This window comes from Scaptodrosophila lebanonensis, unplaced genomic scaffold (genome assembly GCF_003285725.1).
Source record: "Scaptodrosophila lebanonensis strain 11010-0011.00,11010-0021.00 unplaced genomic scaffold, SlebRS2 tig00001415-arrow-pilon, whole genome shotgun sequence".
Classification (NCBI taxonomy): Eukaryota; Metazoa; Arthropoda; class Insecta; order Diptera; family Drosophilidae; genus Scaptodrosophila; species Scaptodrosophila lebanonensis.
The window spans coordinates 878750-906059 of record NW_022060742.1 but is presented as its reverse complement, the minus strand read 5'-3'; the positions used below and the strand labels follow the sequence as shown (position 1 = coordinate 906059).

Here is a 27310-nt window from a genome sequence, read left to right as displayed (position 1 = left end):
GTAGCACATATCCTGCTATGTTTTTTGCTGGCCCCATTCCAATTCCTTTCAACCTAAATTTTACGTTCCCTACCCATATGCAGCTCACTTCTAGACAAATTCCTTACTTCTTTTGATTAGATAACCTTGAGTGGAGAAGAACAGTATCTCTCAAATAGTAAAATAGCTCCTCCTTCTGCTTTCGACTTACTTGTAGTCCCTTAATACCAAATCTTCCCCAACAAGGTAATATATTTTCAAAGTTAGTTGCTATTCTATTGTTTGTTATCACAAAATGTGCGCATATTTGGTTTTTGAAAAACTGTACACTTTTAACTACTACTACTAAGCTACTTATCAGAAAATAGTTTTTATCAGTTGAATTCAACTCCATAAAATTTTATTATAAAAGATGGTTTTCAAACAACAGAACCATTAGGGTTTGCAAGAAAGGGCGTGTCATCTCTTGTTTGTAATATTTTTTGTGTTTGATGTAATTGTTTGATGCAGCTGGCTCGTTGTCATTGTTGGCTTAACATTTTGATAACCAACTAGAACATCAGACGAGTACAACACCAAATCCACCGTGGCTTTAATATTAATTGCTTGGCACCTCAAAATTATTACTTATTGCTTCACGCTTAGGGCATCATCGATGACGCATCTCGCTATTGCTGTTGCAAAACTCAATTAGATTTATCTTGTGTCTTATATAAGGCCTGATTGTTTCTGCTCAGTTGTGTGTTAATGCGACACCCGCATAGCTTTCTGTGGGCTTGTTGGTTGGGTTTGTTTCACGCCCTTTCACCAGCAAGCCATGCCACGCAATGCCAGCTGGCACAGCTTGTTAAACCCGGCTTTTGTCTTATGCTCAACCAGCTAACAAAGCCAGTTGGCTTCCTGGCCCTAATTGTGCGTGTTGATTGAAAGTTTCTGCTTACGAATCGGGAATGCTAGAGATTGGACCAAATTTACCTGAGCTATGTCTTTTCCCTCCTTGCTAAATAGCGAAGCCCCTAATCTTTTAGTTGCAAATCTAACTTTTGTTGTTATGCTCAAATCAATTGCTGCCCTAAGTCCAGAGACCTTAATTTTCAGTTGGCATAACATACTAGTATAAGAGAAATGTTTTAAGTGGGCTTTGTAATGTAATGCCGCAAAGCAAACAAGAAATTTAGCAATTTGCAGGAACTTAAATATTTTCCGGCTCTTTACGAACCAGAAGGCAAAAACAACAACAACTAGAAGGAGATCCTCAGCCACTTATGGCCTTTGATTGACTTCGACGCGCAGTTTCTTATGAAGTTGTTTTTGCATGAAAATCTTTTGTGCTTTTGTCTGTATTTTTCCGCGCTATTTGCTTTATTTATTCAAATAAATAATTTTTCTTTCATTTGCTGCCAAGTTGTTTTCTCTTGGCCTGATGCGTGGGTCACGCGAAAAGTTTTATTGGCGACTAAAACGTCTTCTGACTGTTTCCTGTGCCAACCCACGGCCAATTCAAAGGCACAGTGGGATAACGAGAAACTCAATGGCGTCTTTCGCTGATAAACAAACTGATTACACGCAGCGGTAAGCTGACTTCCCAGGCCATCCTCCCCTGCTGGGCAAATTGTGGCCAATTACAGTATCGGGGGTGAGTCCTGCACTATAAATGCAATGAACCCTTGCACACTGGGTCGAAACAGGTTCGCTGCTAACCATAAAGGCAAGTAAATGAGAAAATAATAGATGGAGAAAATAATAATAGCTAACGCTTTATCGGAAAAATACGATTTAAAATTACAGCATAATTTTTTTTTATTCCCCCTTTTTAATTTAAGTTGAGAAAAAAATGATTTCATTACATTTTGTGTAATTTAATATTAAATATCATTCTGATATATTGACCATTAGGTGATTAAAGCAAGGACAAATAGTCACTACTGAGTTAAGTTCATTCAGGGCTGGTCTAGACGATTTACGCCAATACTCTGTATCTTAAATCATAGCTGAAGCAAAGTAAACGCGTATTTAAAACAAATAACATCAAAAAATATATAATACAAGTAATTCACTTTAAATAAAAAGTCTAATCAAAATGATGTTAATAAAATATACATATTCCGATTAGAAACTAAATTATATAACAAATACTGGGAAAAGAGCAAATCAGTAAAAATAATTAAAATATCAAATTTAGCATTCATTTCAGCTTAAAAATTGCAAAAAATTGCAAATACTGAAATGTGGCTTCAGTGTGCTTAATAAGTTAGTGGAGTAGCTTTATAGAATTTATCGTTGCAGACTTTTAGGCTACGTCTTTAAAATGAAAGGCGCCATCGAGCGGCTAGTAGTAATACAGCCTCCTGTGGCTGCTGCCATGGTTTCCACTACAAAGCGCTTGTTGTGGGTTGCATAATTGTTAAATGCTGCACTTGACAGCCATCCAGAGAGAGAGGTAGATAAGTTAGGGAGTTGAAGAAACAACAACATGAACTTGCAATCGATATCCGCATATTGCAAGTCGAATAAGCTGTCTTCCTCCTCTTGGTTACCTTGATACTTTGACCTTTAAGGAGGGTGCATTGAATTTTATATAATTTGCATACAACAACACTGTCCTTAGATGAAACTATAACCAAATCCCCAGGTTCTCGTTCTTGTCTTTGCCACAGAGCCCTGTCGTCCAGGATGCAACTGCGTAATTTTATTCGACTATTGTTTGCGGTTCGTGTGTAAATCGTTCAGTTCATTAGCACCTATAAGTGTACCTGCCAAAGAGAATTGCATAACTTTTCACACAATGTACCAGAGGGTGAAGGGCTCGTTTGTCTCCAGCTGCTGGGGGCTTTAGTAAAACATCTGCTCGCTTTGATTGCTGCTGCTGCTGCTCCTTCCCTGCTCGCTGAGTTGTCCTTTTCGAGTTCAAGGTTTGTCTCATAAATCTCATAATAAGCGTGTCTATGGCTTTTCAATGTGTGCGGCTCATTTCATTGTGTTATTTGAAACTTTTTTCAACGCCCATTATTGGCTGTCGCAGATGGACATCTCGTTCCCTAATTTCTTTTCTCAATTGGCTGACAATTGCTCAGGTGCTTCTCATTGTTGTCTTCAGACCAGGGCTGCTAAACAGTTACATTTTTCAAATACTATAGGAGGTAAGGAAAAATTGTCAGTTTTCCTTTAAAATAATTTCCTCCATACTTATTAAAGGTGGTTAATTTTAGAAGAAGTTTCTGGCATTGTGTGAAAATATTGTTTTAAACATATCACTAAAATCTTAACACGTTGAACCGTTCTGTACTTGTACTCTTACCTGTAAGTAAGTTAAGGATTATCTTCTATATGTATAACTAAAATGTTAAATTCCTTTGCTCTGTAAAAACTAAAAATTTACCATTGAGTACCTCGTTAAACCACCGATATTCCTACATACGAGTATGGTTAGATCCTACATAGCTCCTAGATAGATAGCACAGATAGATGGATGCGATTGATATATAGATAAGAAAGATGGGATATATAGATAGGGTAAGTTAGAAATATTTGGTAGATAGAAGCATATGTTTTTTTATTTTAAATCTTTAATGTTTATTTAAGATCTGTTCTAGGTAGGACAATTATTAAATTTTATGATAACCTTGAAATTTTGTCAATCATGCTTCTGTTATTATGGTTCCGAAGTGATTCGAACCGAGTGCCTGGCCAGGAACAAACTCTTATTGTGGGATTCCTGCTAGCTCATTGAGCTGTGCAGGCCTTAGATAGCACAACATAGGTTTGAATTGAAAAATGAAATGGGCCATGTCAACATTGGATAGACCTCCTCGAAATGTAAATCTGAAAATATTTTGTTAGTTCATTTTATATGCTACGGGTATAAAAATGATGCCATATTTTCAGCCCTGGCTATATGCTGCACCCAAAACATTGAACGTATTTTGAAATTCGCGGAACGTTGGGTGAACGCACATAGAATGGCTATTATGGACCGGTCATTTACTTTTCGCTGACGAGCAGCAATAGAGCAGGAGAGGTTGTTTGTTTGTATGTGGTCCTTGCGGGGCCCAGGGTTCATCTGTGTTGCGGCCTGCAATACGTGTTTTACGTTTGTTTACGTCTGCGTATGCGTTGGCGTATGCGTATGGATGCAACGTTGTGCCCTGATTTGTTTTCTATTGTTGCTGTTGTTGTTGTTGATGTTGATGCTGATGTTTTTGCATGTGTAGCGCTGCTCGTAGATGGAAGTATGTATGACGTCAGTGGCAGGAGCAGTCGGCAGCAGCAGTCGGCGTCGCTGACACTTCAATCAGCAATTCAGCGTTGCGCGAAATGCTGTGACATCTAATTGGCTTCGGCTTCGGCGCATGCAAGGCCAAAAATAAAGAATGGATGATGCGAGGCATGAGATTTGTGCGTAGATTTGCCGCCAGACGAGCGTGAAATCTATGAGATGCGTAGACAAACAACCAGCGTAGGTGTGCGAGCGTGGTCATGGGTTGGTCTGTGTTTTTGAATTTTCGTTTATTGTCAAACCTAAAAAGCAACACCAATAAAGCAATAAGCAATATAGTAAGCAGCAGTTAGAGTGATGCGCTATGTTTCTGCAAATCGGGCCATTGTCCTTTGCCTCAGCCTTGCTCATTTTCTGTAGAATTGTGTGGCATAGAGGAGAGGAGTGCTGCGATAGCTCCAGGCCGGATAAGCGCGAGCAGCATGTTGATGCACATAAGCAGCTGCCGGTGTCAGAGGATGGAGCTCTAGTGCTGCCGTTGAGTAACTGCGAACTGCTGGCGCCAGGAGGGGCGAGACGCGTGGAGCACTGCTGTGCACAATGGTGGAACTCTGATGAGATACAGCCGTGGGCACATGCTCCACCAGATCACCCAGTTTTGTCAATGCTGGCTCGTGTACAGTAAGCATTGAGGCTCGGAAGAGGGGATGATGATAAAGCTGCACCTCGGCTGTACAGCTCCACGACAGGCAAACCAAAAAGGTGAGGAATGTCTGGCAAGCAGAGGCTACTAGTTATATCTAAAAATAAAATCGCAGTGCACTCCACATACCAATTGCTGCAACATGCTGTGCACTGTTCACTAAACTTCGTTGGATCTTGGACTGCGTGCACCACAGCCAGCGTCTAGGGCTTTTATAGGTGCCGCAGAACGTTCTAATCGCGGCTCCCTTTTCTTGGCCCTGAACAAGAGACGGCCAAGTGCAATTCTTTGACCGTCACTTGGGCGTTACAATTGCCACATATTATGTTGGCTCTTTTCTAGCCTTAATCCTGCCCATGCCTCTGATCATGGGCGCTGATTGCGCACATTTGTGTTATTTATTGTTATAGCGGCAACAATGGAGGCCGGCTTGTTTACTTTATTGATTTCCTGTGGGAAGTCCTATGGGATCAGCAACCTCCATGTCTGTCATGAACGCCCACACTACTGCCTTCAGCCAATTGTCTGATAGTTTAGAAGAGTGAGTGAGCTTTGATGAGACGCATGGCGTCATAACGTATCGGAATATATTTTGAAATGTTTGGCTCTCTTCTAAAACTCTGATTTCGTAAGTCAAACAGCTTTATAGAAGCTGAAGAGATGTTTCACCAAATGGTTAGATGTAAGAAGTGCCATTTAAGCGTGAATTTATAAACTATTTGACAGCTTCTTCAACTAAAAAAATATAAAACCACACTGAAGTAAAAAACAGCGATCAACATAGAAGATACTAAGAAAAATAAAGGATGATAGTATGACAGAAGAATGGACATTCATAATAGTATGGCTTACTACTTAATTCGCCGCTCATTCCGATGACTTCTTTAATAAAAGTACAAAAATAAAACCGATTTGATGCAGATTCTTTATTCCAAAAAAAGCGAGCTACAGAGAAGAGAGTACGAAAGATCAATTACAATTGTAGTTTGTAGTATGGCAGAAGAAATGGCAGGAAAGAGACTAAGTATTTGTTAGCTTGAAAACAGAAGCGTACGAATTTGGCATAATTTTCTCTTTGGTTTCATCATCGTGTTGCTGCCTGCCTTAACGCTTAGTTTCTCAAGACGACAACTCGGGGTTCGTTGATGGACCAAAGCAATGGCTGCTGTTGACGCACCTGCTGTGTGGTACGTACAGCGGGAGCCACAATTGGAGTGACCACACGCTTGTGGTCGTGCACAACAGTCTGGCTTTGATGCGACACAGCCGTGGGCACATGCTGGACCACCTCGCCAACTCTAGCTACTGTGGGCTCTTGGATGGTGAGGACGGTGCGCAAACCTGAGCGTGCGGCCACAATAAGTGGCAAGGGCAACGAGACAGGTACGGCGGAGACTATGCGCGAATCGGCGGCATTTGAGCTGCCATCGCGGCTACTGCCGCTAGAAGACTCGGATAGATCGTCCTCCTCAGATACGCCATTCGAGCTGGCCTCCAAGGCCTCAGCCGACTCCTCGGAAATGGCCACAGGCAGTGCTTGCGATGATTTTCCTGGGCCTACGGCGACTAAATTCGCTGGCCAGTCCAGAGTAGCTGCGCCGGTAGCACCAGCAAGGATAAGAACAATTGCACACAGAGGCAGGCACTGTAGTTAATAAAAGCAAGTAGCTATTAGGACGAACAATAAGTGCATTATCTAATCTACATACCAGCTTAAACATGGCTGATGATGCTTTTTACGTTATACTTGCTGGAAGACTGGGTTAAGGTGACTTTGTCAACTCTGGCGTCTGACTGTTGTTCGATCTTGCTCCGTGGCCCGCTTTTATAGCGCCCCGTTTGCGCTTGGCTGACCCAAGAAATGCATCGCTGATTGACTGATATCTGAATAATATACTAGAACATTTACTGATGCGCATCTTGAACGACAATTTGAAATTTATAATATAGAAATGGAAACTGAATGAATTCGACTATAGAAGATTCTGCGGTAGTTGAATGTCACACTTGTGCTGCCCCCGTACCCAGAAGGTTTCCAGATAGCTTATGGGATCTCTTGGCTGATCGCGTGCCAAAGCCAATAAGCCCTCCATTAGAACGGGCACCACCTCTTGCTCCATATACGCATGTTTTTCCTCATACGAGCGATACGATTTTGATCTTACACATTCGACTGGTTGCTCAGGCGGTGGCTTCACTTTTGGTGGCCGCTCTATTGGCTTGCATTGCACCGGTCGCTGGTATCTGGGCCAGCTCTGCGATCTAACGGCCGGCGGCTTGGGCACATCTTTCTCAAAGTCCTTGGGACAGCAGCGTATCCACTTTTTAAGCTTCGCGCTTTTGCTTTTACCACCAATAGGTGGTTGTTGATTATTCGACATTTTTCAAATCGACACGAATTCTATTTATGTATGAACAGCTGAAGGATGTGACAGATGCTCTGACGTTTTCAAATTGCCAAACAAACAGTATGTTTGAAAAATGTGAAACTTTTGATACTTTGATATTTGAAAATCAACAGGAGACCATGTAGTGTCGAAAAATGTAGCACATAGTGTGGTGTCGATTAGTGCTTATATGCTTATATGGAAAATCTAAAGCTAAGAAATGAGTCTAGCAGAGTTTTGCTACATTTATGTATTTCAGTAAAATAAATAATTCATCCATATTAAAAAAAATCACGAAGTGAAATTAAATTAAATTTCGAGCTTAAGTTCCTTATTGTATTCCTTATCCCGCACTTCTTCATCGAAAGTTCTCACATTATTTTCGTGCCATTTTGTACAACAACACTTGCAACTTCAACATTTGTTAACCCGTTCCTTCGGACCTCGTTTGTGTCTCCTCACTCTGGTAAGCCACTTAGTGTCGCACGCGGTGCATTCTTATGTAACCTGAGCCTGAGCGCTGACAATCCCTGGGGTGCGGTCAAGTCATGCAACACATCTTTTGAGCTCTTGCTGGGTTAAGTTACAAGCCGCCTATTAGCCTAACGATGCTTGATCAGGCAAGAAAACATCAGTCGGCCTAGTGCTCCAGTGAAGGGTGCACTTCTGTCAATATATCGGCGCCGCTTCTATTCAGCTTTAATCAAACTTTGAAAACGATCTTCTTGACCGTCTGTCGAGAGGTGGTCGTTTAAAAAATTTGCTCAAGTCTGAATAGAAGCCGCCGAAAAGTGCATAACGCAGTCTCGCCTCTATTAACCAGATCATGTGATCCATTCGATAGGCCAGCGACATGTATTTGAACGTCATGAGTATGATCAGCAAATAGATTTGCAGCTGATGATGTGTGAGGCCGAGCAGTAAATTACTCCGATTTACTTGGAGCGCATACAGCCCAGAAATGCACAGGGCCAGCTTGGAGTTTCTACGGATAGACACGCAACAATGGGGGTCATTAGGAATGCAAGGAATGGGACTCACTCACGTAGTCAGTTTGACGTAAGCCGCATTGTTGTGCTGGCATTTGTTAATGAGAATCGATGCCACTGGCTTAAGCAACTCCGCACCACTGCCCATGACAGTGCCAATCACAATCATGGGCACCACAGCATTGTCGTAGACCCGGCCCGCCATATTAACACCCTTGTCAATGAGCAGCACTTGACTGATGGCCGTTATGGTCGTTGCCAGAATCCGAAAAGTAGCCGTACGTGCTAGCGCATAGCCCAGATTAAAGGGGCAGTAGAAGATGACGTACCTAGAAAGAAACACCGATACAATTGTTGTTAGAGAGTCAGATCCATCGCCGCACTTCTCACCAGGTGAGCGTGCAGAAGAGCACATCGTGGCCGGAGCACAGCGGCTCTAGGGGCAGGGTGCCCAACATAATGTTCGCTATGATATCGCCGGCATAGGCCAGCAACATGTTAATGAGCCAGAGGGAAAAAGGTTGCCATTCTTGGGCATAGCGTGGCTTAATGGACGCCACTTCACTGCCCACCTCGTCGCGCAATTGTGCCGCAATTAGTGAATAGTGCAGCAGGCGGAAAAGTATGTGGTTGGGAAAATGTTTTAGAATCAGATGCGTGTTCATCATGTCCTACTTTGCCTTCTCTCTCTCTCTATCTCTTTCAGCACAGAGAGTGCTGGCTCCAAAAGCAGTCCGAAAATAACTCAAAATATATTGAGGGATCTACCACTACGAATTTTGGCACTTTTTTTGAATTTTTGACTAAGTTTAAAACGTTAAAATTAAGTCTTTGGCTAAAAAGGGAAACAAAATTTACATACACAAAAATATTTTAAAATATTGGAAATGTTTCTCAAACGAAGCACACTATAACTCTTATAATTTATATCATATCTTGCTTGATCTATATATAACGAGCAGTGTGATCAAATCTTCTATGCCAATATAGCTTTTTAATTCCAAAAACCATTTCAAATATCGATGCGATGATGTAAAAATTGTTTAAAAAATTGATTCTTTTTGATTGTGATCACCAATATTTTCTTTTTGGTCCATAAAGGCCAAGTTCTCATTGTCTTAACAATCCAACATTCCTTGATAGCAGACATTCTTAAATAATAGAAACCGCATATTTGATCTACGCAATTCTTAGAAAATTGCACATGAAGAAGAATTGAAGATGAACATCAAGAGATCTTACACAGAAGTCTATTGAAATGAGAAATTAAAGTAGTTCATTTACATTTCATAGGTTTGAATGGACTTATCGAATCAACCCCGAGTTCGTCGAGAGTGTATCTGCTGTAGGACTTCCTGTGATCCCTGTGGGTTTATTGTAGACTAGAGTTCAAATCGAGTTACTGGCTTATAGTCTACTGACTATAGCTAAGGCTGCGAGGTCCGGGTAAGAGCGAGGCGTAGCTAATGTTCCTCACTGGTTTGGGTTGGGGCAACACTTGGTGCACCACGGGTTTGGCAGCATAGGTGAGGTGTGCTGGCGTGTAGCTTAGCAGCGTCCTAGAATCTTTGAATTTGCCGACTTCTGGCTCGAAGATGGTTCGCTTGCCAGTGCTGAGAATGCGAGGTGTGGGCGTGTCAGCCACAATTTCAGTCTGATGCGGCAGAATCAGATTGGAGGAGGCCTGTGGCAATGTAAACTTGGCCGGAACGGTCGTCTGGATTAATTTGGCGGGGGACGGCAGTATTACTTGCGCTGCAGATGAGGCCGGTGCATGTGAGAGTCGTGTGAAGCTTTGATGAGACACGGCACTGCCCCCATTGTGCAAAATAACGCCTGCCTGAGTATGCTCGAGTCTGTTAAGGAGCAGTAGAGCTGACAGAATTGTGAGCTGTGGGGGTGTAAAGTGTCGGATATAGCTTATTAGTTGGTTTCATATTGCACAATAGCTTACCATACAGTCAGTATTCATGGTGTTGTGCCCCTCGAGTGGCTTCTTTAGAAACTAAATACCGTTAACGGCGTGCTTCGTCCATTTATATGTGTAGTAGAAATGCGTTTGGAGCACCATGACCATTGACAACTACATTAAACATCCACTAAGGTCAGTGTTGGGCCTTTAAGCGGGCAACTGGCAACTGGCAAGGGGCAACAGTAAATGCAAGATTAATTGAATATTAAATAAATGTTACCTTTGTACAGTATACGAGTACTTAAGGTGCGCACACATTGTAAATTAATCAATCAAGTAGCCGAAATGCTAAAAAACGTCAGGCTGGCAGCTTCGAGTTGCGTACTTAAGGTTTCATGCGCACTCAAAGTTTCAATTATTGCGCCGCTGGCTAATCACTTGGCATGCTGGTTTGTGGGTAATGCCTGCCCTGACTGGCTGGCTACTGGTCTGGCGGAGTCTGCGAAAATGGAGAAGCGAAAACACAGATAGAAATATTGGAATTTTCGAACGCCGACGTTCAAATGCCCTTTTTTGGAACTGTAACTTGTACCTCTTCTATTTTTAAGTTTTTGAGTTTTGATGCAGTATATTTAAGTGAATTGGAACCACAGTTGATCGATAAGCCAATCGGTAATTCCGGTAGATTTTAGATTGTAACTCAAAATTAACTCCGAATGACAATGCTAATAGCTAGAGGAACTGAGGCATTCAGGCAAATTCCGCTAGATAAAATATTTGATTTGAATTAGAACAGAAAATACCGAAACGGAATATCGATTGTTTAACTAATTGACTGTGCCATCTTTGGTTGATTGTATTCTAGTGTGACCGTATTATTCACCATTTTATTCGCCATTTAAACCCCAGCATCTTTTTAAATTTTACATATTTTGCTTAGGTAGAGCATCACTATCATAAATGAACGAACCATGGCGTTAGATTATGTAATTATAAATAAATTATATAAAAAATAGGCTATATATTTGAATGCAGCCAGATGAGGAAAATGATAAAATCTTTTCACGTATTTTTATGTTAAAGACCATACTTAAAATTGGAAAGATTTCATAGAGTTAATCATGAACTTAATGAAGGTATAGTAGGTATTCCTGTGATATTCGGCCATTAAATGGAAGTCTCTTCTGAATAAGTGCGGCAAAATAGACTAATGAATGTCTATTTTGTGGTATTTCAAGAAAAGGTGACTTTTTATTGTTATTTTGTATCTCTATAAGTACTTGTATGTATATTTGAAACTTATGAACGTATAGAACCTTCGACTAGCAACACCCTTTTCAGACGGTAGAGTATTGAAAACAAATAAGCCAGAGATACTGGTGACTGTTGATTTTTGTGGTGGCAGCGGTGGCTGGCGGTGTTGCTTGGTGGTTGTGGCGGTGGCTGCTCAACCTTCAATGGATTGCGCAGACGTCGCGCGGATGTGGTTGTTGTTGTTATTACCATTTATTTTTGCTGTATACGTCTATACATTTACGGGTATATTGTGTAGTTATTTATATTTTTCGTTTTGAGTATGTTTCTTGTTGCTAAAATGGCCACAAGTTGAGACACTCCCACAATTGCCAGATAATCGCGTTACGAGCCCAGACAGTGCTGCGAAGGGGGGCTATGCTTCGGCCTATTGTTCACACGCAGGTATGTGGACCCCAGAAAGCCACGCCACTGACATAAACAACAATTGCTCCACTATGACTTCATGGTAGAAAAAAGCATAAAGCACTTCAGTTCGACTTTGATTGCCGCTCGCTTCGTTGTCTGGCCGATTTGGCAGTCGCGCGGCTCAAACGCCCACATTAGCATACGTACTCGTTTATAGAAATATATACATATACTAACTATTGACGCTAATCATCATAATTTGGGCCATTATGCGGCATTTGGTGAGTGCGGCGCTATTGACTTGATTTCATTGCTAATCGAAATGCCTTGCAGCTAAAATTTATGCAACATCTGCTGCTCTTTCTGCTGCTGAACCCATCAGCTCTGTGCAGGCCAAGTTTACCGAAGCTCCTGATTGATTCGGCACCTTCGGTGGTGTCCTATCAGGGCTCATCGCAAACCCGCACACGTTTCGTAATTGCGCCCATGGGACGTTCTCTGGGCTATGTGGAGCCCACGAATGTGAATCGCACATTTCACACCCATCCGGCGCAACAGCGTGTGGATGTAGATGTCAGTGGTTACGAGTTTCTCAACCTAAGTCCGGTTTATGTGCACCACTAGGCTTAGTTAATGTGTGAGGCCAAATTCTAGTAAATCAGACTAATTTTAAATTAAAGCATACGCGCTGTTTACTCTTTTGGGGCAAATGATGTGAAGTAGGCTTTGCCTTAAATATCATCTTCCTCTTTCTAAGTATTTGTCAAAGTGTTACTTCAGAAAAAGTTTGTGCGACTAACTGCATTACAGAAAATAAAAAAAAAGTCTTATATTTGAGAAAACTACAATGGCACTCGGTTCAGCAAAGGGACTACTCATGCCGACTCCCATGACGGCCATAAAATTTTTAACTTTGAGAGATAATGCGAACCTCCCACTTGAATTCTATGAGAATTGGAATGAGGCGTGGCGCGAACAGTTTTCCAAACCGGAACTGGTTGTGCGGCAAGTGATTGGCATCGAATTTGCGCCGCCAAAGGAGAAACCCGTATCGTCTTTGAGCTCCACAGAGGATTACGATTCGGAGAACACCACAAATGGTAATTTCAGCACACGCTCCCTCCCCGTTCCCCCTCTAGAGTTTCTACCGGACTTTTTTGACTCGGAGGATGACAATCCGTTGCCATTTTATATCTAGTAGAACCTCGTTGTATTTAATTAAAAATTTCTTGTATCCTTCGTTGCCGTCCGTCACACACACTAAAGTGCTTTTCATTACACTTTTCAGGGAATCCTTACCTATCGAAGCGCTGCCGCCTGTGAGGGAACGACTCCGGCTGGCAACTGCGCTCGATTAAGTGTGTCGGCTTCGTTTTTTATACATGATTTGTTTGCGCTGTGCACAGTGGTCTAGAATCGAATAAAAAGAAAACGAATATCTTCAACTATATCTAAATGCAGCAAAATATGTGCTGCCTTTTCAAATTTGTATACCTTTCTCGCTCAAATAAGAAATATATATAAACTCAATAAGTTTTTATATTTTAAGTTCCATTTCATTAGACGAACTTGATTTTTAAGGAACTGAATTGGTTCTAAAATCAATTGGAGAAAATTGATCATCGGGAAACTAAGTCAAATCGATTTGGTTTGAAATCGACAGTAGAAACGTTATGGAATTTACTATAATACACAAATTCAACGATTGCGCTTACATATTTATTACGAGTTTAATTTCATCTTCTCTTGATCTTCTCATCCACCACTGTGGATTCTGTCAGCCTTGGGCGGCAATGCCAATGCGGCCCAAGTATCTAAGTATCCGAGACACTGTTGTCGCCGCGCACTCAACACGACTTTGACCGTCGAAGGTTGGTTGTTTGTTTAAGTGATTTTTTCATGAAGTGTATTTAGCTGATTGTACTATCAATCTCTGTCGGCCTATTGTCAAGCCTTTTTTCACGCACACGCTTTTCTAAATACACAATTATTTTTCTAATGACCGTGCATTTAGTTCGGCATCTAATGCCACCAGCTGTTGTTGGTAAATAGCACTACCAGTATCTGGTGTCAGTGCCGGCCAGTTTGCTGACTGGCCAGTTTGTAGTTTCTGTGGCTTGGCACAAGTTCAAGTTCAATGCTGCCCTTCGCGTTTGATTTGTGAAAATGTAGCGATATTATCCGCGCCAGCAGGCGTTGGTTATCTAAAATATATCTTCAAGGACGATTTGCAAAAATTTTCGCTATATATTGATTGCGTTGGTGGCAAAGCAGCAACAGTCACTTGGCTTCACTGCAAATAGTAGCAACAGCAAAGCAAACAAACCCAACCTATTCGAAATGTTCCGTTTCGTAAGTAGTCTGAACACAAATTAGCACCTAATCAAAGGAGTTATATCTTCAACTAAAACTTCAGATCGCTATCTGCGCCTTTGCCACCCTTGCCGCCGCCGCACCCGGCTTTGTTCAGCAGCATGTGGTAGCAGCTCCATTGGCCACTTCTCATCAGACAATCACTCAGTATCATAGCAAGGCGGTGCTTACACCAGTCGTCAAGCATGTGGCTCCAGTGGTGCCCGTAGTCAAGACAATCGCTCCAGTGGTGCCCGTAGTCAAGACAATCGCTCCAGTGGTGCCCGTAGTCAAGACTATCGCTCCAGTGGTGCCCGTAGTCAAGACTATCGCTCCAGTGGTGCCTGTAGTCAAGACGATTGCGCCAGTGGTGCCTGTTGTTAAAACTGTGACTCCTGTGGTTCATCATCACACCTATGTGGCACCCGCGCCAGTCGTCAAGCACATCGCTCCCGTTGCCGTCTCGCACCAGAGCCATGTTCAGATCCACCAGAAGGCCATCGTCACGCCCGTCCTGAAGACAGTCGCTATTGCTGCCCCTGTGGTGCCAGTTGTGAAAACTATTGCCGCCGCTCCTCTCGCCCATGTCTACCATCACCACCATTAAAGCGGTTATTTGTTGTTAAGCCTATGTCGAGTGGAAATAAACAAATTGTTATATATGAAGCTTATTTTTTCTAAACATGTAGTTTTTATGTTTTCAACATTTTGGGATAAAATAGTAAAGCGCTCCCTTAATTCCGGCAATACCTGAGGTTGGTGGCCATAAAAAAACAACATGAGTTTCTGTTTTTAGTGAAATGTAAATTTCATTTTCTAATCCATCAGTCCTTTTCTAGTTTAATATATTGCACATGTTTTAAAACTTCCATTTAAAAGTGTAAGGGTATAGTGTTTTTGGTATGCAAGCTTGTAACACCTATGTAGACTGAAGAAGGGTGGACGTTATATATGTAACCCGAACGACGACATTAATTCGAAAGGAGATGTCTATAATTACAGATATACTCGTAGCCTATCATATCAATATATGAATATATTTACTTTTGTTTTAGTATATAATACAACAATATTACTTACATGGTATTTGTGTGGTACGAACCCAGTTTTTATACCCTGTACCCGTAGGGTGAACAGGGTATATTAGGTTTGTGCAAAGTATGTAACATACAGAAGGAAGCATCTCCGACCCCATAAAGTATATATATTCTTGATCAGCATGACGAGAGAAATCGATCTAGACATGTCCGTCCGTCTGTCCGTCCGTCTGTCCGTCCGTCTGTCCGTCCGTCTGTCCGTCTGTCCGTCCGTCTGGATGAACGCGAGGATCTCAGAAACTATAAAAGCTAGAATAACCAAAGTTGGCATCCAGATTCTCCTAGGTCCGAGTAAGGACGAGTTTATTTTATTTTTTGGAATTTTCCCCCCCTTCCCCCGCTACAGAATTTCGTCAATAGCGTCCACATTTCAAATGCTATCTAAACCAAACTTTGCACACATAATTTATATATAATTGTCTACTGTTGTTCAAAATTCAAATTCAAATTCAATTCGATCAATTCTAAGAAAAGTTATTAGCGAAACAAATTCTCGCCAGTACAACCCCCCCAAACTGCAGCAACAAGTTCGCTCTTCTTCTTCCTCTTTTTGCTGCTGCTATGGGCGCATATAACTCAGTGACGGAAGTTTACCTGGGTACAGGGTATTACACTGTCGGGCTTGCTCGACTGTAGCGTTCTCTCTTGTTTAATTTCCTCATGGTATACTTGTATATGCAAATCTTAACCATTTAAATACCCGTGTATACACTAAAGTATTTAAAATTTATATATGCATAGTTTATATTTAGTACATTTATAAAATACTTCGGAAGCTTGGTGCATTTTCCTTAAATACAAGTATTCACGAAGATTTAAAGGCAACCTTTAAGTAAAGTAATCCTATCTTACAGCTTAGCCGATTTTGCCGCACTTTCTCCTGATTTTGTTTCGAGACACGCAATCATCTAATGTTTTGGTTACGTGAAGCTGACTGAAAACGTTTGATGATATGTTTGCTTAGAAAAATAGAAAGGATATCTGTACATGTTCACTCAATCCTGCGATTATGCTCTATAATATCTGATTGGGGGAATCAAATTCCGCAAACTTTCGTAATGTGCAGGCTCGACTCAACACACACAACACACAACACACTTTTGCGTTTGTACTTGTATTCGTGGCAAGCCTGTTATCCAATTATCCACACAAATGGAGAAAAATTCAAAATGAAAATGCTCAACAATTCTTTTCAACAACAAACTTGGTTTCGTTTTTATTAAATGCTTTAAATGTTTCAAAAATGTTCCTTAAGCATTGCGCAACATGTTCTCAAAAGATTCACTTGTGGATGTGGGAGTAGATGAGGGGAGAGCTGGCGTAGGCGGTCTTAACCACTGGGACGGAGTGTACGTGGACGAGGGGAGAGACGACAGTTTTGACAACGGGAGTCACAGCCACAGTCTTTACCACGGGTACGACCGGCACCACTTTCTGCACCACAACGGGCTGCACCACCTTGGTGGCGATGAGGCCTGGAGCAGCAGCGGCGACGGCAAGGATGGCAAAGAAGGCAACCTAAAATGTAGCCATCAGATATAAGTTTATGAGTATCCTTTGTGTATAGTCCTCATCCTGTTTCACTTACGAGCTTGAACATTTTGTTTGAGTTGATTTCGGCAATTTGCTTTGAATTGTGAATCGATTGCAACTGTTGATGATTTGCCATTGCGATGGGCGCTTTTATAGCTGATTAACTTTGTCTGCCATTTGGCCGGAGGCATCAGCTCAAGTATTCATTATTATACACATATTTCGCTAAAAGCCTAAGTGTGCACTTAAAATGGACTCAACAACTGGTTCGCAACGATTGTCTAGCAATGTCAAGTTTGAGGGGAAAAAAAAACGCAATTGGCTCGCCGAAAAGTTCGTTAACTGACCTAGGCTTGTGGAGCCATGAGTTTGCGTGCCTGGTAGGAAGTAAGTTCGTTTTATTTTTAGCTTTCCTCAGCTACTTTTTTTCACTCAAACCAAAAGCACGTGATATGGACGGGGGTGGTTCAAGAAGTATTTTAAGGAAATAGAAACACGCAATGTTGGAGTGATTCGTTTTTATTCCAAAAGGATTTTACATTTTTCATAACAAAATGCAATTTGCAATTTTAAAGATGTCTTTAATGCTTGCTAAAAATGAGGCTTTCTATTTCAAAGATTGATCAATTATCCACATAAACTTAGGAATCGGAAGTTACATATTTGTTTAGCAAAATGCAATTTCTAGACATCTTTAATGCCATTAAAAAAATATGATTTCCTGATGATATTTCAAAGATTGGATCATGGATCATGCCAACTATTGTGACCCCGTGTGATCCCGTGAACCCATATTGTGAACTTGGTTTTTATTTGAAAAGGAAGTTACATCTCTCTTAGCAAAATCGACTTCTAGACATCTTTAATATTGGATCATGGATCATCTCAATTACAAGTATTCACGTTAACTCAAGAATCGTAAATTCTTTAAGAACTTCAACAGCCATTTCTTAAGTTATTGTAAATTGCGCCATGAAGTGCTATGTTTGGTCCACTCGATTTTGTTTCGATTACTTAGAATATAAGAAATGTTGATGAATCCAATATCAAATAGATATATAGTATAACTTTTAATTACGAAATAACTTTAAGAACAGTTTGTGGAAAGATCGTTGAAACTGATAAAGCTAGTTACGACTTATCGAACAGCCCTCGTAATTGAATTTTTTATAGTTATTTACGCAAATGGCTGTGTGTGGGCCAAGTGGTGACTGGGAGCGCGCATCCGTTCTTCATTATTATTTATGCTGGCTGCATCTTCGTACTCGTACATCGACGCTTCGTCACTCTGTCATTGTCATGGGTTATGTGGCATTTGAGAGTATACGTATTAGTATTAGTCTTGCCATCGTCTTGGCATTTTGCAACGTTTCAATTGGTAATTGAGTTGCAACGACTGTGTTATGAAATTTCGTTATGTGCGTGTGCGTCAATATCTGCGTAAATGAGTTTTGTCTGATGCACAGACAATCGACAATCGAGTGTCTGTCGACTACAATGCTATATAACGTAATGCAAGTGGATCTAATGGGTACGTGTAAGTGTTCTGGTATTGGTGACCTAACATTACGAGAGACGTATAGAATGTGACCAGACAATTTCTAGGCTACTCGTACTCGTACTCGTGCTCGTACATATACTTGTAAGAAGCAGTTGCAATTATGATTCAAGTCCAGGAACATAAAAATTGTGCAACATAAGCCACTGCTGACCCAGTTATGTGCCAGAATATCCAACCCATATATGTATGTACAATATAAGTAGTACACTGCCAGAGCATGCATCATTATAAAGGCATGAAGAAACCGAAATAAATTATAACTGTAGCATTCAAATTTGAGCTGCGTTGCAACATCGGTGCAGATCACGTTAAATGATTCATGGTCAGCATCGAGCCGCCGATCAAACACAGACAAAGAACGAGAAGCAGAGACACAAGCCAAGCCGGCCATTAAACGACAACTGCAACTGAAGTTGTGGTCGTCATTGTTTTCGAGCCGGTAAGTGCACACTCGAGGATCGGGCCCTATGTCAAGGTTATTGTGCGAGCCCACACGGCACTTAACCCACAATTTTTGACAACATTTTTTTTTTTCGGGGGCTTGGACGACAGTAACACGTACTTAAGATAAACATCAATGGCATCGAAATGAGAAAAATAAATGCCCAGAAAATTACAAAAAGCAAATTATACACATGTTTCTTCTCGTCCGCCGACTGCGACTTCCACAGTCTGTCTGTCGGTCTGTCTCTCTGTCTGACTGCTCGACAACATCTCAAGAGCTCGTAAATCCTAACTTGTATTGTGGCTGCAACTCAACCGTCTGTCGGCTTTTTCTGTCTACTTACCAGACATAATGTTGGCGTGGTTTTTGTTTTTATGTCTGAATTATGTATTCGATTCAATTACCCGCGCAGTTTTGAGGCCCATATGCAAAATCTGAGGTTGGGGAAATCTTGAAAGCCTTCCGTTTCCTCAGCCTTAGGGCTGTTTTTGTATACCATTGATTCTCTTAATCCCTCTACCAATGACTAATGACATTTTCGCAAATCATGTCGTTTTGTGGGCATGTCTTTTAACGGGTAGGCATTCATTCATCGATAGGCCTTCGGCTAATTAAGCAAATCGAATCGCAGCTTTGTAATGAGTTTGGAGCGCGAAATCGGTTGACAGTGTGGCTATATAAGTACAAGGCATACATTGAATCGGCATGAGTTCTTACTGGAGTTTCGCAGTTGCAAATTCAAACTAAGACTAGATCCAATTTCAAACATGCATCGTGCGGTAAGTGGGAGCGACTCTTTCTCACAGTTGGGACTCAACTTAAATCTGTTTTACTCCATCAGCTGCTGTACTCTCTGGTGATCGTTGCCTGTGTCTCCGCTCATCCCGGCATTTTGGTGGAACACTCCCCTGTGGCCGTTTCACACCAAAGCCAGTCGGTGGTTCATGGACAGGCACATTTGGTAGCGCCTATATCCATTGCTGAGACTGGAGCCGTGTTCCCGATTTCCACCGCAGCTGTTTTGCCACCAAGAGAAATTTCCTTCCATGGTGCGCCTCTAATTAAAGGATTAGCTGCAGCGGCCACGCTATCCATAGTTCCTGCGATTCACTATTAGTCATTATGCATTGTTTTTTGTTGTCTGTTTTTAATAAATGTTAAATATTAATTCAAAGCTGAGTTCGAGTTTATAGGCTATCCGAAGATAGTAAAGGTGTTGTGAGTAATTATTATTCCACTGAACTAAACAAGTAAAAAAGCTAAAGTCGGGTGTCCCGACTTTGAAATACTCTGTACATATATTTACAATAATTACAGAAAACAAATAAGAAAATTTAAAAAAATTTGATCGATTTTACCTTTCTCGGTATTCGAACTCAAGTAAAGGGTATATAATTGCACATATACAAAGCAATTGCGTCTATGTGAGTGTATGTATGTTTATGCGCGTCTATTTGTGTCTATATAAGCATTTTCGCAGTCAACTAAACAGCAACATCAACAACAGCCGCGGGCAGCGTTTGGGCAGCGCTTGGGCAGCGCTGCAACAGCAAATATATTTATGGATATAACTTCTTGTTAAATCGGTCTATCATAGTGAAACTTGGCATACGGACACATAATAACTAACTGGGGGTATTTGCTAAATTTTAGTTCGAAATTCCAAGAAAAACGGGATTTAGAGAAAATCGCATTTGCGGGGGAGAGGGGGAAATTCCAAAATATACATTTTTTGCGTATTCACACAAGGCATCTTGGCCTAAAATTTTGTGTTCCTAGGTCTTATAGTCTCCAAGATATAGGCGATTATACGAATGGAAAATCGGGAAAACCCCCATAGGGGGGAAGTGGGGGAAAAATCAAAAAAAATGAAACAAACTCGTATAGCGTACACACATAAGGCATCTTTGTGCAAAATTTTGTGTCTCTAGCTCTTATAGTCTCTGAGATCTAGGTGATCATACGGACGGACAGACGGACAGTCGGACAGACGGACAGACAGGGCTAAATCGACTCGTCTTGTCATGCTGATCAAGAATATATATACTTTGTGGGGTCTGCCACGCCTCCTTCTGCCAGTTACATTTTTCAGCTCGCGCAAACCTTATATACTCTTGTACATTTCATGTACAGAGTATAAAAACTGCGCTCCTTAAGATCCGTTGCTATGAACAAACAACCACCAATCATTTTATGTAACTCCCAGATTTTGATTTTAATCATAACAGACATTAATGCTGTGATAGTCTCAATATTGGCAGCAGTAGAACAGAATAAACAAATTAAGGCTGTACTTAATTACAAAAGTGGTAGTGCGCCAATCCAGCTTCAAATACATATTTTGTTTACCTGGTTGTTAGACAGATAATATAAATATGGAATGAAGACTGAAAAGTGTAACGTTGAAAGGTGAGGCAGTTCTCGACCCATCTAATCTTTTGATTTCTTATGTTGGAATACCCTGCAACTTCCAGAGAATACATTTATGTCGACGTCGCAAAACAGTTATTTATTTGGAAAACAATTCCCTTTAGCAAGTGGTGTCCATTCTAGGATCTACTTCCCCAGTAGCTATGTATCTCGACCACTCCGAGACTTTCTAAATGCATTGGTCTTAAAAGAAATCTTCTATAAACCGCAATGAAATGTAGGTAATGTTTCTTCTTTTGATAAATTTTTTTTATTGCTGAGTATTTCTCTCACAATCTGTGAAATAATTTGAAGTCGGGCTAATGATGCAGAGTGTAGGCCAGAGGAGCAGTTGCTACGACGGACTTGATCAATGGGGCAGAGTGAACCACAGGAACTGAGTGGACGACTGGGGCGGCATGGACGGCATGAACGACGGGAGCGGCATGGACAACTGGAGCGGCGTGAACGGTGTGGAGGACGGGAGCAGTGTGAAGCGTTGTCTTCAGCACAGGAGCAACTACTGGCTGGACGACAGCCTTGCTGTGCACTTGGGTGATGCTCTGGTGGGAAACGGCCGAAGGAGCGCTGTGCACAACAGTGCCAACTTTGGCCAGGACAGGCTCATGGACCACATGGTGGGTTTCGATGAGTCCAGCGTTGACGGAGGCAACCAGGAGAGCAACGATGGCAACCTTAGGTTAGAAAAAATTGATTGATCTTGCTGTAGCGATGGATTGTCTGTGGACTTACGAATTTGAACATTTTGATGGTTTTGGTATTGGAGTGTTGTTAAAACTCTGAAGTTCGGAGTGTAACTGATAAATCACACTCTTCCCGGGTGCCAATTTATAAGAACGCTTGGCACCGATGTGGACGCGCACAACGAACACAAAACTGGAAATTGTATGTCAGCTAAGAAGTTGAAATCTTTGCGTCACCAAAACAACTAACCACGCCAACAAATTCAATTCGTTGACCTTCACTACGCTTCAAAATCAAACCCAGTTGAACCCCATGCGATAAGTCATTTCTGGTTACTGCTGCTGCAACAACTTTAACGCCTTATCAAATGCGCAGCAAGCGCTTCAAGGTGGACAACAACGTTGTCGTCATCGACTCTTTGAGCCCTTACAATGGCAGGCAGCTGCTATAAAAGCATTTCGTGCAGATACCAGAGAGTATCAGTCGAGCTCGTTTGCTGCTTCAGTCAACACTAAATCATCCAACTCCAAAATGTTCAAATTCGTAAGTCCACACAAATAGAGGAGAACTCTGTCATGAGCAGACTCAAGAACTGTTTCTTACCCAAAGGTTGCCATCGTTGCTCTCCTGGTTGCCTCCGTCAACGCTGGACTCATCGAAACCCACCATGTGGTCCATGAGCCTGTCCTGGCCAAAGTTGGCACTGTTGTGCACAGCGCTCCTTCGGCCGTTTCCCACCAGAGCATCACCCAAGTGCACAGCAAGGCTGTCGTCCAGCCAGTAGTTGCTCCTGTGCTGAAGACAACGCTTCACACCGCTCCCGTCCTCCACACCGTTCACGCCGCCCCAGTTGTCCATGCCGCTCCCGTCGTTCATGCCGTCCATGCCGCCCCAGTCGTCCACTCAGTTCCTGTGGTCCACTCTGCTCCTTTGGCCTACACTCTGCATCATTAGAATCCGAAGAGAGCCCTTATGTACGAGTATTAACATGTGTGATAACAATTACATTATTATTTTTTATTCAAATAAAACATTTCTTCAGTTTTTATAACAAGTTATATAGAAATTCTCTTTATTTCTCTCTATGATAAATAGTTCTTAAGTGTGCGCTTTACGTTGGTCGATGCGATTTATCTCCCTTTTCATATACATGCACCATATTGGATGTATTTGGATTCTTATTTCGATTTGTGAACGAAACTGTTTGAATTTGTGTATTTAAGGCCAATTAATATTGAAAGATTTCTGTCAAAATGTTGTTATGTGGGAAAGTAAAAAACAATAAAAAATCCACGAATTAATTGAAACAGTTGTAATGAAATGCGATAGATTGTACACGTGTAGGCATGAGTCCCACAATGAATAAGCACTTGGTTGGAATCACGCAGAAGCATGATTAAAAAATGTCAAAGTTATCATACAATTTAATAACTGTCCAACCTAGGACAGATCTTAAATGATGATTAATCAGTGATGAGAGAACAGCGCCTGAAACAACTGACAGTCCACCTTACAAGCTCAAGCGCTATATCTTGACAAACTCTCTCATGTCAGCCCTGGTTTATAAAGTGTTTAAAAGAATTGTGTTGCCTACTTTTAGGCTTAGCTGGAAATTATAGGAAAAGAGTCTTTGGAAGTTTTCGCTCGCTATAACATTTAATTTGTTGCATCGAAATGGGTGTCTTGATTTTTTTTTTGTGATTTTTTGTTTGTGTATTCATTAATGACAGGGTACTTGGAATTTTCACAGTTCGATGATAGCAGTATTTGTAAGCAGGAGCTGTTGTGTGCGTATGCGGCAGTCACTAGAAATTGGTCGTTTGCTTAACCAACCACAACATGGCCCAAAGGAGCAATACCCTTCACCAGCAGTGGTGAACCATGCACTTGTGTAATGGCAGCATGCGAGATGGCGTGGGGCACTACGCTGACGACTTGTGGTCCTGCGACAACTGTGGGTCCCCAGATACCGGGTGCGACGAGACCGGGTGCCAGGATGCCGGAAGGTGCGGGCGCTGGTGCTGGAGCGGCGGCCACCAAGCTCAGGAGGGCAACGAAAACACACTACAAGGAGTAGAGCATTAGCATCAGGAAGCATTCGAACAAATTCTAATGCAGTTTAGCACTTACCAGCTTGAACATTTTGTATTGTTGATGGTTTGCAACGATTTGACATGCTTTTGTGTTTATAACTCGGCTATTTATACTGAAAAATCGAACGAGCAGCAACCAACCAACCAACCAATGGCCAAAGCTCGCCCCCGGCTCGTTTAGTAAATAGAGCGCGCTCTATTTGCATCCATTTGTCTGTTGTGTTGCAGTTCAATGCATCGGAGACAACACCTCTGCACTTTTAACAGCACCAGCGGCAGCAGCATGGCAACAAACATTCCACGCTCAATTGCTAGAACCCTTCCGGGGGCAGGTTCTCGACTTACGTGTGATAGACATGTTCTGAGCGCATTGCTGCTGCCCGCTGTCGACTCACAATTCGTTCTTTTCCGCTACGCTAAGTGTGTAATGTGATCGCTTATGATTTATTTAGCAAGTCGCAGATGCCATGCTCATACATAGATATACTATATGGTATGTATGTACAAGTATGTGGCTGCAGCTTAGAAGCGAGCGAGCATTGTGCATTGGCAAGTCGTGCAACGTGACGTATACTTAATATTGTCGTTTGCTCTGCACCGCCGCCGGCAGTCTTTCAACTGCACATGCAATTAAGCAAACCATTGCAAATGCATAAAAATAGTAACAAAAGAATCGAAATCGCTTAGGGAACTGGTCTGGCCTGACCTGGACAGGTTGGGCCAGACTTGGCACTTTGCACTTTTTCTTTGCACAAATTAAAGCATTAGCGAATGATTAATGATTGGCGAATGCTGAAAGTATTTGCAGAAAGCAGCAACCAATTGGCCAATTGGACAGCCAAAGATGATGCGGCCTTTGTCTGAGCAGATTGGAGCTCAACTATCTGGACGCATTGACAATTCAAAACTCATTCCTACAACTGTCTGCAAGTGTTTGGCTGACAAACTGAATCAATTAGCAAGAATTGCAGTTGACTTTTTAGGAAATCAACTGCCTTGCCAATCCATCAATAATCTACAGCTGCATGCTACCTTGCCAATTGTCTTCTGACATTTGCTTGCTGGTCAACGAACCACCTCGTTAACAATACCACAACAAACAACAAACAATGTAAATAGTTCCTTGCTATACAGCTAGGAACTATTCACTATCAGAGGCTACACTTTATCCCGTGTAGAGCGTCTCTGAGAGAACAAAAAAGGAAACAAACCAATGCTTAAATTTCCAATTTCATTCTGATTTTATTTCTGAAATTCCTTCAGTATTTATACAATTTTTGTCTTATTTACTAGGTTTTTTCTTATGTACTTATAATTCAATATTTGACTCTTTCTTATTTTCTAAACATTGTACTTACTCTAATTTTACATTTTTCGTCTTATTCTATCCTAACGGTGTCAAGTGGATTTCCCCTCCATATGTATATTTCAAGCCTTTCTTAAACGCAGTGTGCACCCACCCTTAAACGCTGTCGCGGTCCTATTTGCCTATGCATTTTCTGTTATCTACTATGCGTTGGTCTGTACCACTGCTGCATGCGGCTATTTTTAGACCGAGATTTGTTGTTTAGCCTATCTACTGCTTGTGCTCCCTATGCTAACTTCTGAGCTCTTGTTCACTTTTGTGAACATCTTGCGCAGGGCAAACCTAACTGTCGCTGGCGACTAAACTATGTTCACTTTTGTGAACATCTTGCGACGGGCCATAATGCTTATTGACTTATGCTTCTAATTGCATCCAAGAATCAAGTTGTATTTCTCTTTCCACTTTGTCCAAAAACGGATTTTCTTGCTTGGTACCAATTTCCATCGGTCCAATACTGAAATCCCTTTGTTATATTCCCGATCTATGCCTTCGAAAAGCGGTTCGTGAATTCGAAATTGTGCTGGCTTTAAACTGTTCTCTAATTCAATGCTACTGTCTAACCTGTACAGTGGCCCGGAGTTCAGTATTGCCTTGATTTGCACTAGTGACGTACTTATTTTCTCGTACGTTAGAGTGCGTTCTTTTATTATTTTGTTTTGGTAATTTTTTACTGAATCTACTGAATCTACCCCCGTTCTTTGGATTCCTCCGAAGTGAGGACTTGCCAGAGGGATAAGGTGAAATTGTGGTCTTTCTAATTTTAAACCAACAGTATTTGGCTTAACTGCAGTTGTCTTTTTTACAGACACACTTTGTGCTGCTTGTACAATGGAATTGGACATTTTCTCGATCTTTAAATTTGCCTGTTTGTATTGTGATTTTGAAATTACTTTTTCATTCGTTAATTGGACGAAGTCTGCACCTACGAGCTCAGGGGTTTTTATACATTGGACTGAGGATAATTTATCGTGACATTCTTTGGTGTCTGTTTCCTCAGAAATTCCTAATTGTGGTTGTATAGTAATAGAAGAAGAAGTAAATGTCTCAGCACCGACAAAATCATATTTTTCTTCGAATTTTAAATCTTTTGATTTTGGGACCAATCTTTCTTCCGTTGATTGAACAAAATCTGCTACTATGGGCTCAGAGGACTTTTCCAATTCGAATGAGGTTAATTTTATGCCTATTTCCTCACAATGATTGAAGTTGCCTTCTTTCTCAGTCTTTTCTTCTGAGACTTCCCAAAAACACCTAAATTTAGGAAACTCTATCGTTTCCTCAAACGCCTTTTCTGAGACTTCATTTATAACATCAAATTTAGGAACATCTATCTCTTCAGTAGCTTTCACTGAGACTTCCCAAAAATCCCTAAATTTGGGAAAATCTAATTTTTTCTCACAGGCTTTCTCTGAGACGTCTCCCATAAAACTAATTTTAGAAAAATCTAAGTTTTTCTCAGCAGCTTGGTCTGAGATTTCCCAAAACTTTCCTAAGTTTACGGTAATTGCATCTACTCTATCTGCCTGTGGGGTCTTAATTTGCATTGTTTGTATTGCCTGGAGATGTTGTTCGAGAAACTCCAAAACCTCTTCTAAGGTTTGGATTTCTTTTGTTCTCCTAGTGTACTGTTCATATTGTTGTAGTCCTGCCCTATCGAATTTTCTTAAAACTATCCTAGCCCATACTATATCTGCTTCTTTTATTCCTGTATCCATGCCGTTTATGGCATGAATACATTGCCTAGTAGTATCTAGCAGGCCTTGGACACTTTTTTCCGACTCACTATTCATTGTGGGCTGATCTAATAGTTTGTCCATGTGGTAGGAGAATATTTGTCTCCTATTTTCGTATCTATCTTTCAAAATATGTAATGCCGTTTTATAATTTTCCCTTGAGATTGG

The 27310-nt window shown here is 41.4% G+C and overlaps 11 protein-coding genes across 12 annotated transcripts; 4 read left to right on the top strand and 7 right to left on the bottom strand.

The window, feature by feature from the left end:
• Positions 1–5809: 5809 nt before the first annotated feature.
• LOC115632833 (retinin-like) lies at positions 5810–6704 on the bottom strand. The gene is made up of 2 exons (XM_030530087.1): positions 6608–6704; positions 5810–6543 (listed from the first exon to the last, which is right to left on the bottom strand). The coding sequence occupies exons 1-2, from the start codon at positions 6617–6619 to the stop codon at positions 6010–6012; spliced, it is 546 nt and encodes a 181-aa protein (XP_030385947.1). The 5' UTR covers positions 6620–6704; the 3' UTR covers positions 5810–6009.
• Positions 6705–6771: 67 nt separating this feature from the next.
• Positions 6772–7295, bottom strand: LOC115632834. The gene has a single exon (XM_030530089.1). It carries the CDS (start codon positions 7277–7279, stop codon positions 6872–6874), a length of 408 nt encoding a protein of 135 aa, XP_030385949.1. The 5' UTR covers positions 7280–7295; the 3' UTR covers positions 6772–6871.
• A 225-nt stretch (positions 7296–7520) lies between these two features.
• Positions 7521–9064, bottom strand: LOC115632912 (trimeric intracellular cation channel type 1B.1). 2 transcript variants are annotated; one of them, XM_030530201.1, is made up of 3 exons: positions 8665–9064; positions 8331–8603; positions 7521–8270 (listed from the first exon to the last, which is right to left on the bottom strand). In XM_030530201.1, the coding sequence occupies exons 1-3, from the start codon at positions 8940–8942 to the stop codon at positions 7985–7987; spliced, it is 837 nt and encodes a 278-aa protein (XP_030386061.1). In that variant the 5' UTR covers positions 8943–9064; the 3' UTR covers positions 7521–7984. The 2 variants fall into 2 exon arrangements, with proteins under 2 accessions (XP_030386061.1, XP_030386062.1); XM_030530202.1 differs by having other exon boundaries at positions 8151–8270; positions 8327–8603.
• A 624-nt stretch (positions 9065–9688) lies between these two features.
• Positions 9689–10246, bottom strand: LOC115632628. The gene is made up of 2 exons (XM_030529858.1): positions 10229–10246; positions 9689–10165 (listed from the first exon to the last, which is right to left on the bottom strand). The coding sequence occupies exons 1-2, from the start codon at positions 10244–10246 to the stop codon at positions 9689–9691; spliced, it is 495 nt and encodes a 164-aa protein (XP_030385718.1).
• A 1944-nt stretch (positions 10247–12190) lies between these two features.
• Positions 12191–12472, top strand: LOC115632626. The gene has a single exon (XM_030529855.1). The coding sequence runs from the start codon at positions 12191–12193 to the stop codon at positions 12470–12472; it is 282 nt and encodes a 93-aa protein (XP_030385715.1).
• A 162-nt stretch (positions 12473–12634) lies between these two features.
• Positions 12635–13252, top strand: LOC115632991. Its single transcript, XM_030530312.1, has 2 exons — positions 12635–12948; positions 13137–13252. Exons 1-2 carry the CDS (start codon positions 12696–12698, stop codon positions 13169–13171), a joined length of 288 nt encoding a protein of 95 aa, XP_030386172.1. The 5' UTR covers positions 12635–12695; the 3' UTR covers positions 13172–13252.
• Positions 13253–14188: 936 nt separating this feature from the next.
• Positions 14189–14807, top strand: LOC115632625 (actin cytoskeleton-regulatory complex protein PAN1). The gene is made up of 2 exons (XM_030529853.1): positions 14189–14200; positions 14265–14807. Exons 1-2 carry the CDS (start codon positions 14189–14191, stop codon positions 14805–14807), a joined length of 555 nt encoding a protein of 184 aa, XP_030385713.1.
• A 1771-nt stretch (positions 14808–16578) lies between these two features.
• Positions 16579–16966, bottom strand: LOC115632624. The gene is made up of 2 exons (XM_030529852.1): positions 16886–16966; positions 16579–16815 (listed from the first exon to the last, which is right to left on the bottom strand). The coding sequence occupies exons 1-2, from the start codon at positions 16964–16966 to the stop codon at positions 16579–16581; spliced, it is 318 nt and encodes a 105-aa protein (XP_030385712.1).
• Positions 16967–21565: 4599 nt separating this feature from the next.
• On the bottom strand, positions 21566–22010 carry LOC115632930 (A-kinase anchor protein 14-like). Its single transcript, XM_030530222.1, has 2 exons — positions 21999–22010; positions 21566–21940 (listed from the first exon to the last, which is right to left on the bottom strand). Exons 1-2 carry the CDS (start codon positions 22008–22010, stop codon positions 21566–21568), a joined length of 387 nt encoding a protein of 128 aa, XP_030386082.1.
• Positions 22011–22481: 471 nt separating this feature from the next.
• Positions 22482–22904, top strand: LOC115632969 (retinin-like). The gene is made up of 2 exons (XM_030530270.1): positions 22482–22493; positions 22560–22904. The coding sequence occupies exons 1-2, from the start codon at positions 22482–22484 to the stop codon at positions 22902–22904; spliced, it is 357 nt and encodes a 118-aa protein (XP_030386130.1).
• A 683-nt stretch (positions 22905–23587) lies between these two features.
• On the bottom strand, positions 23588–24101 carry LOC115632897 (neuropeptide-like 3). The gene is made up of 2 exons (XM_030530188.1): positions 24081–24101; positions 23588–24014 (listed from the first exon to the last, which is right to left on the bottom strand). Exons 1-2 carry the CDS (start codon positions 24090–24092, stop codon positions 23775–23777), a joined length of 252 nt encoding a protein of 83 aa, XP_030386048.1. The 5' UTR covers positions 24093–24101; the 3' UTR covers positions 23588–23774.
• Between the last annotated feature and the right edge of the window lie 3209 nt (positions 24102–27310).

Excerpts from the sequence above, each read along its gene's own strand:
- LOC115632912 (XM_030530201.1), bottom strand. The coding sequence starts at position 8,942 with ATGATGAACACGCATCTGATTCTAAAACATTTTCCCAACCACATACTT. Across the intron at positions 8,604-8,664 it reads CTCTTCTGCACGCTCACCTG|GTACGTCATCTTCTACTGCC; the intron begins GTGAGAAGTGCG and ends GTTTCTTTCTAG. Across the intron at positions 8,271-8,330 it reads GCTTACGTCAAACTGACTAC|AAACTCCAAGCTGGCCCTGT; the intron begins GTGAGTGAGTCC and ends GTCTATCCGTAG.
- LOC115632624 (XM_030529852.1), bottom strand. The coding sequence starts at position 16,966 with ATGGCAAATCATCAACAGTTGCAATCGATTCACAATTCAAAGCAAATT. Across the intron at positions 16,816-16,885 it reads CAAACAAAATGTTCAAGCTC|GTTGCCTTCTTTGCCATCCT; the intron begins GTAAGTGAAACA and ends GCTACATTTTAG.
- LOC115632991 (XM_030530312.1), top strand. The coding sequence starts at position 12,696 with ATGGCACTCGGTTCAGCAAAGGGACTACTCATGCCGACTCCCATGACG. Across the intron at positions 12,949-13,136 it reads TTCGGAGAACACCACAAATG|GGAATCCTTACCTATCGAAG; the intron begins GTAATTTCAGCA and ends TACACTTTTCAG.
- LOC115632626 (XM_030529855.1), top strand. The coding sequence starts at position 12,191 with ATGCAACATCTGCTGCTCTTTCTGCTGCTGAACCCATCAGCTCTGTGC.
- LOC115632834 (XM_030530089.1), bottom strand. The coding sequence starts at position 7,279 with ATGTCGAATAATCAACAACCACCTATTGGTGGTAAAAGCAAAAGCGCG.